At 38.5% G+C, this 12,406-nt stretch overlaps 1 protein-coding gene across 1 annotated transcript in view; it reads left to right on the top strand.

Annotated features, from left to right (window-relative positions):
- Window positions 1-12,406, top strand: part of IQCH (IQ motif containing H) — a 278,771-nt gene that overhangs the window by 243,172 nt on the left and 23,193 nt on the right. Inside the window, exon 17 of the mRNA XM_044660111.1 lies at window positions 7,342-7,506. Coding sequence (XP_044516046.1) covers window positions 7,342-7,506 — 165 coding nt within the window. The remainder of the gene's footprint in view (window positions 1-7,341; window positions 7,507-12,406) is intronic.

Below are 12,406 nucleotides of genomic sequence, written 5' to 3'. Positions count from 1 at the left end.
GGGGAAAAAAACCTGGCCTTGATTCCTTGATTCTGTTCCTTTTCTCTTGAGATTTTGTAGCTTAGCTAATTCCTCTGGATCTCCCTGACCTTCCCTATTCCAATCACCATTTCCCTTCCTGATTTCCTGTGGGTTTTGGAAGAAGGGTGGGTTTGGGTGGTAGCAATCAAACTCTGAAGACTTAGCTCTCCCCATAGTCAAGTAGGGCTTACCCTTGATACAAATTATCTCCTGATGATTCATTGTGTGCAACTTCCTAACCTTAAAGGCAACAAACCTCCAGGGACTGAGTGAGGGCAGGCCCTTTCTTAGACTCACATTCCTGTGAGAATTCCCCCACCTGGAGCTTCTCCCTAGGCGGTTGTTAGAGAAACTTTGTATCCCTCTGTCCTTTATAAGCAACCCTGCCAACTTAATAAACCCTGTTGTCATTTAATCAAACCTTTTGCTAAATCATTGGTTGAATGATAAAAGAGGGATAAAGGAGAGAAAGGAATAGTTTCTCTTTGGGACCTGAGGGGAGCTGAAGGCGTCCATCTTGGAGGAAGTGGAAGTCTCTATACTTCCTCTGAGAAGCCTTCTATTTCACAGAGAGGGAAGAACCCTGGGACTTCTCCTTTGTGAACCTGAGAAACTGACTAGAAAGCCATCTAGTTAGTTTCAAACCATTTCTGACCTTTTGTCTGTAGGCCTTTCCTACCTGAAGGGTTCAGCCTGTTTCCCTTCAGTGTCTCTGTCTCAAACCTGTGTACCCAATCTGTGTCTCCCTATTGCAGCTGCCTGCCCAGCTACCTCATTCTCTCCTCTTGCTGCTCATTCTACTTCACCATCTTATATTTTCCTAAACTCAGTCATTCCCTTACATCTCCTACCACCTCAATCTACTACCTCCACCATTGTACCCTCCTTTCCCACCTACTGACTTAGGGACCCACAAACCCCATCCACTGTGTTTATCCCCTTATTACAATACTTAAAGAACCCCAGAAAATCAACTAAAAGGCTAGTGAAAATAATTAACAACTTTAGTAAAGTTGCAGGGTACAAAATAAACCCACATAAATCATCAGCATTTCTATATATTTCCAACAAAACTCATAAAATATTTAGGAATCTATCTGCCAAAACAAACACAGGAATTATATGAACACAACTACAAAACACTTTTCACACAATTAAAACTAAATCTAAACAACTGGAAAAACATTAACTGCTCCTGGGTAAGATGAGCTAATATAATAAAATATAATACATTTAATATTATTATATAATATATAATATATTTTATATATAACTGCTCCTGGGTAAGATGAGCTAATATAATAAAATATAATATATTCAAAAAATTATATATAAATAATAATAATAAAACTAATTTAAAAATTAATTACTTATTTAGTGCTATACCTATCAAACTTCCAAAAAACTTTTTTATAGAATTAGAAAAAATTATAGCAAATTTCATGTGGAAGAACAAAAGATCAAGAATATCAAGGAAAATAATGAAAAAAAATGTGAAGGATGGGGGCCTAGCAGTACCAGATCTTAAACTGTACCATAAAGCAACGGTCATCAAAACAATTTGATACTGGCTAAGAGACAGAAGGGAGGATCAATGGACTAGACTAGGGGTAAATGACCTCAGCAAGCTAATGTTCAATAAACCTAAAGACCCCAGCTTTTGGGACAAGAATTCACTATTTGATAAAATCTGCTTGGAAAATTGGAAAATAGTATGGGGAAAATTAGATTTAGATCAACATCCTACACCCTATACCCAAATTCAAAATGGGTAAATGACTTAAATATAAGAGTGAAATCTTAAATAAATTAGGTGAACATAAATTAGGATACCTGTCAGATCTGTGTGAAAGAAAGGAATTTAAGACCAAGCAAGAGATAGAGAATATTGCAAAATGTAAAATGAATAACTTTGATTATATCAAATTAAAAAGATTTTGTACAAACAAAACCAGTGCAACCAAAATTAGAAGGAAAGCAACAAACTGGGAGAACATTTTTATAACAAAACTATCTGACAAAGGTTTAATTTCCCAAATATATAAGGAACTAAGTCAAATCTACAAAAAAATCAAGCCATTCCTCAATCAACAAATGGTCAAGGGACATGAACAGACAGTTTTCACAGGATGAAATCAAAACTACCAATAAGCACATAAAAAATTGTTCTAAATCCCTCCTGATTAGAGAAATGCAAATTAAAACAACTCAGGTACCATCTCACACCTAGTAGATTGGCTAATATGACAGCAAAGGACAGTGATAAATGTTGGAGGGGATGTGGCAAAATCAGGACACTAAATACACTGCTGGTGGAGTTGTGAATTGGTCCAACCATTCTGGAAGGCAATTTGAAATTATGCACAAAGGGCTTTAAATGAATACCTTCCTTTTGATTCAGCCATATTACTGCTTGGTTTGTGCCCCAATGAGATAATAAGGAAAAAGACTTGTACAAAAATATTCATAGCCTCGCTCTTTGTGGTGGCAAAAAATTGGAAAATGAGGGGGTGCCCATCGATTAGGGAATGGCTGAACAAATTGTGGTATATACTGGTGATGGGATACTATTGTGCTGAAAGGAATAAAGAAATAGAGGAATTCAATGTGAACTGGAATGACCTAGAGGAATTGATGCAGAGTGAAAGGAACAGAACCAGGAGAACATTGTACACAGAGACTGATACATTATGGCACAATCAAATGTGATGGACTTTTCTACCAGCAGCAATGTGATGACCCAGGACAATCCAGAGTAATTTAGGAGAAAGAACACTACCCAAATCCAGAGAAAGAATTGTGGAACCAGAAATGCATTAGAAAAATGTATGATTGATCACATAGTGCGATAGGGATGTGTTTAGGGTTTTGATGTTAAAGAATCGCTCTACTGCAAATATAAATAACATGGAAGTAGGTTTTGAACAAATGATACATGTATAACCCAGTGAAACTGCTTGTTTGCTTTGGAAGGGGGGAGGAAAAAGTGGGGAGAGGGAAATCATGAATCACATAACTATGGAAAAAAGTTCTAAATAAAAATAAAAAAAAATAAATAATGGGTGGAAAGCAGCTTGGACACACAGTGAATAGAATGCCAGGCCTGGTGTCAGAAGGACCTGGTTTCAGATCTGGCCTCAGATACTTCCTAGCTCTGTGACCTTTGACAAGTCATTTAACTCCAATTGTCTAGCCTTTGCCATTCTTTCTTAGAAATGATACTAAGACAGAAGGTAAAGGTTTAAAAAAAAAAAAAGATGGATGGATGGGAAAGGTTTGGAAAAGAGGAAGGCATTTCTAGAAGAAGAAATATTAACGGACCTGGGGTACTGACTGAAAAACAGTGCAGGCATCCCTTCCACATCTTATTTTCCCCATCTTGGTTTCTATATATGAGGGTCAATATAAGACATTAAATGGGAATTTGGGGGGAGTTTTGCAGAAGCCACAGACAACACATGAAGGCCAGCAGATGACACAGAGTAAGCTTAGTAACTGAAAAATGCATAAAATATATGTACAGTGTTACATAATATCAACATATTTTATATTTTAATGCTATAAATATACACATTTCTTTTTTAAAGTTAAAAGAAGTAAAAGTAAAAATATGCAAAATGAATGTAAAAGCCAGGAGTTGACACACAAAGGCTAAAAATATAAAGCTATCTTAACCCTGATGTATATACACGAGAAACTTAATGAAATTTTACAATAAGGTACAGTAAACACCCCATAAAAGAAAAAGAAAACTTTAGACTTCTTCTCTGCTACAAATGGAAGGTCAAAGAATTTTATGTGAATTTTCCCGATCCCAGGGGCTCTTTACCCCTAACCTCAGTAATGTGGAAGGGACACCTGTATTTGTCCTATATTGTAGATTCATGGGTCTAGTAGAGAGATTGAGAGACTTAGAATCAAAAAGGCCTAGGTTCAAATGTCAACTCAAATGTACCTGGGAAAGTAATTTAATCTCTCTGTGTCAATATAAAATGGACATGATAATAGCACCCAAATATTGCAATCCACCCTGTAGATATACCCTAAGGAGGCTTGGATCTCTTCATTTGTCCTGTTGTTGTTGTTTTTGTTGTTGCTCAGTCATGCCTGACTCTCTATGACCTGGTTTGGGGTTTTCTTGCCAAAGATATTGGAATGGCTTGCCATTTCCTTCTCCAGTGGATTAGGTAAACAGAGATTAAGTGACTTGCCCAAGGTCATACAGCTCATAAGTATCGGAGGTCAGATTTGAAGTCAGGTCTTCCTAACTTTAAGACCTGGCACTCTATCCACTGAGCCACCTGGCTGCCTCAGAGGACCACTTGGCAGTTCCATTTACCCTGTAGCTGATTCCTTCCTATGTGTTATCTCCCAGTTAAAATGTGAACTCCATGAAAAATTTCCACATTTCTACCCATAAATAAAGAAAAGTAGGGAAGTAACTGGATAAATCCAACAAAAAACAAAACTTTGCTTTTGATGAAAAGGTTAAGATTTCATTATCTAAGTGGCTTTGGTTAAGGGGTTTACTGATGCTGTGTTAAATTTCCAACTGGAAATAGCAAAGAAAAGGGTCAAGATTTCCTTTGTTTAGTCTTTACTGGGCCTGAAAGATGATGTGCATATTGGAAGACCAGGCTTGGTAGCAAGAGATCTAAGTTTTCATCCCATACTGCCGTGACCCAGGCTAAGTCACTAACTTACAGTTCGTAGAAAAGCCTTAGTTTCCTCATCTATGAAACAGTAATAAAAGTAACACCTGCCCGGCCTGAAATGAGGGAGGGGACAGTATTTTTGTGAAAATCAGAAAAAATAATCTGGGTGAAAATGCTTTGGGAAAAAAACGCCCTCAAAGTACTAAGCAAATATGAAATACAAGTATAAAGTTAATATGCAGTAACAGAAAGGTTAACCACCCCTAAACTAATTTGCTTTGCAATCAACCCAAGTATTTGTTATGGAATGCAATCTCATCCTCATCAAGAACATTCCAAAGTATGACCAGACCCTCAGAAAATGTCCTGTTTCCTAAGAATGGAAAGTTCACTTTATTCTGAAGGGAAAGTAGCTGTCCCCACCTGATTTGCATTTTACAAAATGGAGCAGGAAATATTTAAGTTGACAAATAGGATATTTAATACTGCAACAGATACTTGGCAGTTAGTTTTTAACAATTGTTACAAATGTGATTTATTTGCTATTATAAAAAGGGCATTACTATGTGAATATGACTCGGAAATTAGCTCCAGTTTAGCAAGAGGCCTTGACTGCCTGACCTCTTAATATCCTTATAATGATGCCATTTACCATCAATGCTTAGTCAAGTCACTCACTGCTAGATTTGTTTTAAAGGAGGCCACTCTGGGGCAGATGTGCTATGTGTGTTAATATACCGCCTTGGTGTGTTAGGCGCATGCCCTGCCCGCCTTTTAGTAGGAAAAAATAAACAAGGCCTTAATCAAGTCCTTTATGAAAATGTGCTCCATTCTGATTTCCTACAGCGAAAATGCATTACGACTAATTACAATCTACTCCAGCTAGAACATACTTCACATATTCTTCACAAGGTCCTTCACAAAGTAGTCTGAGCCACTGAGGCTGGTGAACAAGCCAGCTTTTGGCCATCGAGTGATTCTAGCTTTTAATTTCAGCCAAAAGCTAGTCTTTGGTAGAGAGAGACTACTCGCAAGGGCTAAGGGTGATGCACCAGCCCCACTCCCTGAGGATCATGGACTCCTCTTCACAGCTTTACCCTTGAGCTGCTAAGTCTCAGGATAGAATCCAGCATGGTTATCAGGAAGCCCCCTAACCAAAGCTACTTAGTAATATTGATAGCAATTATTTCTAGGAGTCTAGAATCCTAGATGGAGAACTGGAAGGGACCTCAGAGGCCATCAAGTTCAATCCTATCATTATGTAAATGGGGGAACAGAGCTCCAAAGAGGATTTCTTATTACCACAGGAAGTGGGATTTGAACCTAGATCCCCTGACTCCAGAGCCAATGCTCTTAATAGAGTAGTAAAGAAATAGTATAGGATCATAGAAGTATAGATTTAGAAACAGAAGAGACTTTAAAGGCCATCAAGACCAATTCCCTCATTCTACAGAAGAGGAAATGAATAGTTAAATGACTGGCTCAGTGACCCACAGTTCATAAGTATTTGAAGTAGGATTTGAATCCAAATCTTCCTGATTCTAGAACTAATATTTTTGATATGGCAGTGAAGATATGTCAAGGGATCTTCATAAGAACCCTGAGATGGTTCAGAAAAAGAAAGTGGTTGGTTCAAGGTCAAACAGCCAGTAAGTGGCATAGACAGGATTTGGAACTAGGTCTTCCTTTTCCAAATGTCACTGACATTCTAAAACAAAGAGCTCATTTGCCCAAATGTAGAATATGTATACATTTTACAGGTATAACAGAATGAGTAAAACAATATTCTAGATTCATAGAATGCTAGTTCTGTTGCCTCATTTTACAGATGAGAAAGCTGAGTCCCAGAGAACTTATCCAGCTTAAAGCAACAAAACTAATTAGTGGCAGATAGAATATATGCACTTTCAAAGGACTTTCATTTGAGCCTCACAAAAGGCCTTTAGGACAAGTAGAATTGATACCATTCCCCCTTGACAGGTGAGGAAACTCAGGCAGAATGGTAGATGGACTTGCCTAGGGTCACATGGCTCATTAATAGAAGTCCTGATACAAGAAGATGAGGAACCAGGCCTCCTGACTCAGAGCCCTGTGCTTTCATTCTGTGGCATATTGAAATTCTTGGAGCATATGGCTGTTTTCTTTTCCAATAGCCAGCCACACCATGACCAGCAGGACAGGAGGTTCAGTTCTACTCTTTTCTCCAGCAGGGGGTAAGCTCTTTGTCACAGCAGTTCATTCTTTGCATCAGGTCCTCCTCTTTCTGGCCATTTCACTTCCCTATACTTCATTCCCCCCAATTCCTTAAAGTTCATTTTTTCTAACTTTTCTCAATGGCAAACATTGTTGTGTCCATTTTAGAAATGTTCAGCCATGAGCAGAAAAATCAAAGACTCCCTTAGCCTTCCTAAATTTAGTTAACTCTTCTCAAATAAGGTAATAGGACTATTAGGTCGATTTTCTCTTCCAGGTTATCTGTACTCCTGTAACTGCAGTGATCATCGTAACTGTTCTGATTAGGGGTTTATGGCAGCTCCATCACTCAATTGAATGATGTAGAAAATGGAAACAAAAGATATCTGCTCCATTAAAGTCATATTCTCCCCCCACCCCTCCTTTTGCTGGTCTCATTTCTTTTTTTTTTTCTTCTTCCTGTTTTGATTAGATATGGGCAACAGACCTTGAAATTTTTTATAGCGACCAGCTTTCCTTGGCACAGCTCGTCTTGTATATGACCAGAGGACATCTGGATTTCAGTTCTAGTGTCTTAGAAGTGGCACCCTCTATAAAGAAACTTAATAAGTCAATCAAAGAGATGGAGCTAGAACCAGTAAGTATCAATCAATCAATTGGCATTTCTTGAATACCTACTGGATGTGCCCGGGGAGGAGAGGTGGGTTATGCAGTAATCCCTACTCTCTGGGGTTTGCTGTGTTATTGAGGAGATAAAAATATACACATGGAAAAACTGACCAACCAATGCTACTAAAATTAGAAAGGGACTGGGTTACGGGGGGGGGAAGATCTTTGCAATAAGTTTCTCTGATAAGAGTCTCATTTCCAAAATCTGTAGGAAATTATTAAAATTTATAAGAATAAGAGCCATTCCCTATTGATAAATAGTCAAAAGCTATGAATAGGTAATTTTCTTTCTTTTTTTATTTTTAAACCCTTACCTTCTGTTTTAGAAACAATGTATATGTATTGGTTCCAAGGCAGAAGAATGGAGAAGGGCCAGACCATGAGGGTTAAATGATTTGCCCAGAGTCACAAAGCTAGAAAGTATCTGAGGAAAGCTTTGAACCCAGGACCCTCCATCAGTAGGCCTGGCTCCCAATTCACTGACCTACCTAGCTGCCCCCAGATAGGTAATTTTTGAAGGAAGAAATCCCTGCTATTATAGCCATATGAAAAGCTGCCCAAACATACAAATTAATAGATGGTCACTGCTGAAGGAGTAGCAGAGATGCCAAGTATCATTGGAGCTCAGCATGGGGGAGAGTCCTCTATGAGCTGGATTTATCCAAAAGGCTTAATGGAGAACGTAAGACATGAGCTGAGCCTTGAAAGTCAAGAATAAGCAGAGAGAAAGAGTGGAAGGTATTTCCAATGGGGAAGGGAGTCAATGTCATTATCCCACAACATTCCTGAGCATCCACTTATACCAGGCACATCTGCCAGAGAGGCCACACCATCCCCACAGCAAACAGACTCAGTGATTCTTTCCTCAACTCCCAGGCCAAGCAATCAAGCACTAGGCACCCCCTTCTTGGGAGTCCAAGTCTTGGGCAGAACACTGATTTCTTCCAACTCCAAAATTCTCTGATCATCTCTTTCTCAGTCCTAGACATGTGGCAATTCTAAAGCAGCAATCATAAAGCACTGATCATTGACATCACCTATACATCAAGTTAGGCAATTGATAAGAAGAATGACTGACATTTTTATAGTACTTTAAAGTTTGCCAAGTGATTCATACATTTTATATAATTTGACCATCACAATAATTCTGTGTGTCAGATGCTACAATCATCCTCATTTTATAGATGAGGAAACTGAGGCTAAAAGCAAATGACTTACCCAGCATCATAGCACTAGTGTGAGGCAGGATTTGAACTCAGCTTTCTGACCTCCTGTTCAATGACTTATCCATTATGCCACTTAGCTGGAATGATGCATCCTGTAGGAGAGCTTCCTTATGTGACTGTTCCTCCTCCTTCCAACCTCCTACGTTGCACTTGTCACAGAGACTTAATTAATCATCAAGATGGATGAGGCCCAGGGATACAAAGGCAGAAGTGAGAGTCATTGTCCTCAAGGATCTTACATTCTAACAGGAGAGAGAACATGAAAACACAATACATATCTATGAATCTATACATAGGACATATCATATGCAATATGCAGATTATATATTATCCATGTTGCATATGTGTATATAATATACCTATTGCATCTGTAACATAGAGATTATATACATGGATCAAAAAACATATGCAAAATAAATACAATGTAAACTTGGGGAAGTGGGGAGCACTGATTGGGAGAGGGGACCAGGAGACCAGGAAAGACAGAGGAGAAAACAGCCCGAGCTAAATCTCGACAGAAATGAGGGATTCCAAGAGGCAGGGGTTGGGGAAAGGATCTGTACCATGAATGGAATAAAGAGCGCAGATACAGGAAATGGTTTGTCCAGTGTGAAGAATGGCAAGGAAGCCAGTTTGGTCAGCCCATAGACTTCCGGGAGGGGGAGAATGTGTAATAAGATTGAAAATATAATAGGGGTCAGGTTGTGAAGAGCAAAATTGAGATAGAAGGGAATGGGGGACAATGAAAGAAAGAAAGAGCCTCGTGATGAGCAAACCCCGAGCCCCTATAGAAAGTAATTCCAGATCCGGATCTCCAGAAAGGTCTGTCAGACTATTGGTCCTAATGCTGAACTCAACCTCTTATCCTTTAGGCCATGAGTTCCAAGATGGGCCAGCCCAGTTCCATGTGTTTTTGTTTTTGTTTTTTATTTTAAACCCTTAACTTCTGTGTATTGACTTATAGGTGGAAGAGTGGAAGGGCAAGGCAATGGGGGTCACGTGACTTGCTCAGGGTCACACAGCTGGGAAGTGTCTGAGGCCGGATTTGAACCTAGGACCTCCCATCTCTAGGCCTGGCTCTCAATCCACTGAGCTACCCAGCTGCCCCCTTCCATGTGTTTTTTGAAAGAATGCTGCAAACAGTGGTGGCATTCAGTCAGCAACCAGCACTAAATGACAATTTGCCACTTTAAATATGTTGCTTCAGAGAAGTCTACCCAAAAGCATATGTTGTGTTTTGGATGAGAGGCACGCTCGGTGGTTTCCCCCATTGTGTCTGTTGGCTTCCTTCCTAAACGCAGACAATATTGTGGAATTCTTCAGAGAGAGTCTTGCAAATTTTACTTTACTGTGGGTATATAAGAGAAAAGCACCATGGTCCTAAATGGCCCAGAGATCCTATAATCCTGGAAGGTACCTGTGCCCTTTGTTACTATAATATAGGAGGAAACTGAGTGTGCCTTTAATTTTTAGAAAGACAAAATTTTAGCCGTGGTGTGGCTGGAAGTGTGTGCTTGTGGGTGTTTTCTTTGAATTCAGAAGTACACACAGGTATATAAATGCACACACAGATAACCAGACGTTTTATTGGAAAACTGTGCAGCTTTTGATATGGCTTCTGAGGAAAGGAAGTTGTATCCTCGGGCTTCACAATGCTCTGTTGAAGAATACAAGGAAAAGAGGAGGAGCAAAGATAAAATGCTTATGGAAAGGATTTCAGAACCTATAAAGTACTCCTGATTTGAAGAGATACGTTGCATAAAGAGATGCAGGGCAAAAACAGAAAAAAGCAGAAACCCCAACTTTTTCTCCCCTGTACTCACAGGAGACACACTGTCCCCGACCCATCCAAAAAAGGTGTGAAGAAATTATCATCTAAAGGTTAGTGGGCTCCAACCACTTTGAGGAGGAGTAAATTAGATATGATTAGTCCCAGAAGTACGTGTTTTAAAAATTAAAAGTAATCAAGTAGCTACTTTTTAAATTAAAATTCTGTCAGAAGTAGCATAAATTGTCATCCTGTTCCGCTAAGTTTTTACCTTTCCATTCTCCTTCTGACTTCTCCTTCCTGGGTTTTCAAGGAGTAGTAACAAGGACTGTTTAGGAAAACATCTTAAAATAACCCGAGACATTCATAAGCATTTTAACAGCATATGATCTGTAATGAATGATTAAGTAAAATCTTTTGTGTTAAATTATGATGTTAATAATGATTCTGTCTCTTTTAATTTATTATGAATTCTCAAATGCTCCGGGTTTGATTTTGATAAAATGGAACAACAACGGAGTTTATGTGATGACTTTATTTTTAGAAATCCTTCTTTGAAAGAACAAATTTCCTAGATACTGCTGCTACTGTAATTATGTACAAAACCAATCACTCATTATAGTTAGGATACATTATCTTCTAGACAGATGAGGCTAAATAAGCAACACATTAATAATTCAGAGTGCAGTTCATTATGCATGTGGATGCATGCTTTGTAACCAAAATAAGCACCTCATCAGCCTCATGCCAACCCTTAAACAATAGTTCTGTGTTATTGCAGCCCCATTCAAGTTTACGCTTGTTAAACTGCTACTTGGATTATTTTATCAAACATTCATTTATTTGTGGTCCCTTACTGCAGAGAACAGATTTTGGAAGCTCCTTTTTTCAGTTAATGATTTGAGCAATGGGTGTTATTAATTCTCAGAATATTATAAACATGATTAATTCTCAGGCAGAGATTTATTACACAAGGATTTCAACTATGTCAACTTAAATACATCACTGTCAAAACAAGTATCATGGAGAAAATGAAATGCACTCTGCACTTCCAGTCCTCAAGCTCAGAACTAAATCGATTTAAATTGAGGCTAGGGCAAAATTACATTCTCCAATGAAAAGAGTATTTTTGAGCTTCTTTTAGAAGAATTCTCAGTAGGTTGCAATTTAGAAAGAAGACTGGACTTTGGCCAACTATTTTTTGTCCTTTTTTCATTTTTCCCTTTTTACCAGGGAGAGTCAATCACCGCATTTCCTAGTGATGCCTAACTGGGTTCTGTTGGCTTTTTAGGCTATTCAGCAATAACAGAACAAGGTCTTAAAGGGAGGCCCAGCCTGGCACAGACTTACATAGGCAGATTTGGTGAATGCCGGCTGGGATGATTTGAGAGCTCTCTAAGCCAGACTCTGGTGTCCAAATATCGACCCTATCATTTATCTTCATTCTACCTTTAAGGCTTCCTTCCTTTTAACAGTGTGGTATAGTGGAAAGTAACCTAGAATTTTCATCAGGAAAGGTCAAGGTTAAAACCCCAGCTATAATACTTGTTAACTGGGTGATAATGAGCAAGTCATTTAACCTCTACTAGCCTCAATTTCATAACCTATAAAATGGGGATATTAACAATTGTTCCATACATCTCACAGTGTTGTTGTGAAGAAAGCCATACGTACGTACTAAAGTGTATAGAAATGTGCGATATTATTATTTAGACTTGATGTTTTTGGACTTCAAGTCCCTTATTCAAATTAAAATTCCTTCAGGAAGAATCATGTCTTAAACCATTAGCAGCTCAATTATAAGGTAACCTCTTAAAAAATTTTTAAACCTTTACTTTCTGTTGTAGTAACAACTCTAAAACAGAAGCACAAAA

Source organism: Gracilinanus agilis, chromosome 2, assembly GCF_016433145.1.
Source record: "Gracilinanus agilis isolate LMUSP501 chromosome 2, AgileGrace, whole genome shotgun sequence".
Classification (NCBI taxonomy): domain Eukaryota; kingdom Metazoa; phylum Chordata; class Mammalia; order Didelphimorphia; family Didelphidae; genus Gracilinanus; species Gracilinanus agilis.
The sequence above is the reverse complement of the archived record's forward strand: the minus strand, read 5'-3'. Positions and strand labels throughout refer to the sequence as shown.